The sequence below is a fragment of the Cystoisospora suis genome (genome assembly GCF_002600585.1).
Source record: "Cystoisospora suis strain Wien I chromosome Unknown contig_4790, whole genome shotgun sequence".
NCBI lineage: Eukaryota > Apicomplexa > Conoidasida > Eucoccidiorida > Sarcocystidae > Cystoisospora > Cystoisospora suis.
Genome location: NW_027157582.1, coordinates 1 through 2,726, shown reverse-complemented (window position 1 = coordinate 2,726; position 2,726 = coordinate 1). Strand labels below are relative to the sequence as shown.

Below are 2,726 nucleotides of genomic sequence, written 5' to 3'. Positions count from 1 at the left end.
CTCTCTCTCTTTCCGTCTCTCTCGGATCTACTCCTCTATTGCAAAATGAAGCAGTAGACTTCTCCACATACATAGATCAAAGATAGATAGCTTAAAGATAGATAGATTGGAGATAGATTAGAGAGAGATAGAAAGATTGCAGATAAATAGGGGGGACAGTTTAGGGTGTATGTGAATGGTTTGGGTTGGTGCAAGATGCTTGTAGATTTTTCTTTCTTTTCTTCATGTTTCATTGCTTCCTTTCATTCTCTTGTTCTCGCCCCTTTTCTCACATAAAGAGATCAGAAACGTTCGTCTATGTCGTCGACGAATTTCCATCTACCTATATCTATCTATCTATCTTTAATCTATCTATCTATCCTTAATCTATCTATGTATTTCCTTTCATTATAGCAAGAATAGTACTTGTCTTGGTCGTTGGTTGTTGCAGTGCTTAACGAGGAGGAGGGAAGAAGGCATGAGGGGGATGCCTGTCATCGCTCCTTTCTCTTCTTCTTTCGAGCTTTGTTTGCTTCTTTCTCCTGTTTCTTCTCATCCTTTGCGGGACCGACTGTACGTCATTCTCCGATTGCTTTTTCTCTCCCTCTTTTCCACATGCATTGTATCATGTAAAATCTTCTCCCTTCATCTCTCTACAATCTCTCTGTCTCGAGTGTACCAATCTATCTTCAATCGATCTGATCTATCCATGTGTCTGTAGAGTTCCTCTCCTCCTTTCTTTCTTTCTCTCTCTCCTTCTTCATTTTCTTCTCTACTGAATGTTGTGTGTGTATTGGCATGTCTGTCTTTCTTTCTTTTTGTCTTTTTGTCTTTTTTGTTTTGAAGGTGGTCGCTTTTATGAATACACACCTGCCTTCTGCTGTAGAAGATCCTAGCAGTAGTTCAACTCCTGCAGCCCAACGGCGATCAAGTGCAGGAGGAGGTATGCAAAAGATGAAAGAGAAAGAGAAAAAAGAAGAAGAAAGAGAAAGAGAGTGGTGTGAGATTCTTCGCGTCACTTTGTCGTGCTCTTCTCTTCTTTCTTCTGCTTAAGTCTCACGAGCTTTCCAGTGCTATACCCTCGCTATAGATACATCAAAGCGATATAGATAGATAGATATATTAAAGATAGATAGATTAACGATAGATCTGTAGATTGTTGCAGTGTGAGAAAGTCTTTTTTCTTGTGAAGGAAGTAAGGGAGAAAAAGAGAGATAGAGAAGAGAGGAGAAGAGAAGAGAGCGTTCTAGAGGGAGGTGAGAGGGGGGGTGTGTTGCCATTTGGTATGGATATCTCCTGCTGCTCTTTTGTCATTCTTAAATAAGTAAAGAAGAAGATTTAGAATCATGAATGACCTTATCTTTTGTCGCTCTTTTCTTACTTTCTATCGATTCTATCCTTCTCCTTATCATGGGTTGATCTTTCGTCTTTCTTTCTTTTTCTTTTTGAATTTCTTGTAGATGGTCGTTTATCTAAAGAGAGGGCAGATGCTTTAAGAAAGAAAGTTCAGTCCGTTGGAAGGCTTATGCGAGTCTTCAAGACAATTAGGTAAAACTTTTCTCCTCTCACCTTCTCCTCCTCCTGCTGCTTCTTGCTTCTCAATTCTTGTCTCTGTCTTTCTTCTTCTTTTCCTCTTCTTCTTCATTGATCTGTGTAGTCTAGCTCACTCAGTCTGTCTTTCGGATCTTCTGTATAAAAGTATGTATGTGTGTATCGAGGTGTAGACATATGATGCATGTGGATATACAACTCTTTGGAGAGGACGGGGGAGATGTGTTTCTTAAGGGACGTCGATTGGAGTCGTATCGATTCTCCGGCTAGCCAACCTACAAGCCGGAGTTTACAGGTCAAGTCACCTTTGCCTTCTGTCATTCATTGTCTTTGTTTGGGTCTCTGGCTAGTATAGTATAGATAGATCGAAGGTAGATAGAAAGGTGAAAGGTACTGATAGATATCTCCGTAAGGAAAAAATACTAATTCCTATGTATTCCTTTCATTCGGTGTGGATTGCATGGAGGTCTTGCTTTCTCTGTATCTGTCACTATCTAGGAGATAAAGAAGTCGAAGAAGATTTCTATGTCTTCTTTTTCTATTAGTGGATCTATCATTCTTTGATATATCTGTCTGTCTATCCATTTGTGTAAATCGCTATGATGTAACGCATGATCCGAAGTACTTGCTTTTTTGTTTCCTTATCCTCTTTCACGTTTCGTTTGCGTGTACATATAGACACCTAGAGACTAGACCGACTCTTCTCTCTCTCTCTTTATCTCGTGAACTTCACATGGTCATCTTCTTCTTTCCTTTCTTCTTCTGTCTTCCTCTTTCTCTTTCTTTCTTGTGTTCTGTTCATATGCATGTCTATGTATGTATATGTATGTATGTAGGCATGGCTATGTATGTATGTATGTCTATGTATGTAGGTATCTGTATGTCTGTATGTATGTGTCTATGTATGTATGTGTATGTATGTATGGCTATGTGTGTATGTGTAGACAAGAGAATGAGCTGATCGTTCGTCTGAAGGGATGCACACCCGGGCATAGAATCCCCGTTGGTCTCCTCCTACAAGGACGTGAAGGCATTGTTAACGGTAGAATTAAACCTTGATCCAAAAAGAAGAAGAAGAGGAAAGAACGCCATTACCAAATGAAAAATGAACGAAAACAGTCGATAGATAGATAGATAGATGGCCCAGGAAGGCCGGAAGATAGGTAAAAGCGGCTCCTAGAGGGGCCTAATGGAAG

The 2,726-nt window shown here is 39.9% G+C and overlaps 1 protein-coding gene across 1 annotated transcript in view; it reads left to right on the top strand.

Moving 5' to 3' along the window:
* CSUI_008517 (protein phosphatase 2b catalytic calcineurin family phosphatse superfamily protein) overlaps positions 1–2,589 on the top strand; it is a gene marked incomplete at its 3' end in the record, with an annotated part of 4,640 nt that extends 2,051 nt beyond the window's left edge. Inside the window, exons 5-7 of the mRNA XM_068068646.1 lie at positions 826–922; positions 1,440–1,527; positions 2,475–2,589. Of these exons, the coding sequence (XP_067919377.1) occupies positions 826–922; positions 1,440–1,527; positions 2,475–2,589 (300 nt within the window). The remainder of the gene's footprint in view (positions 1–825; positions 923–1,439; positions 1,528–2,474) is intronic.
* Between the last annotated feature and the right edge of the window lie 137 nt (positions 2,590–2,726).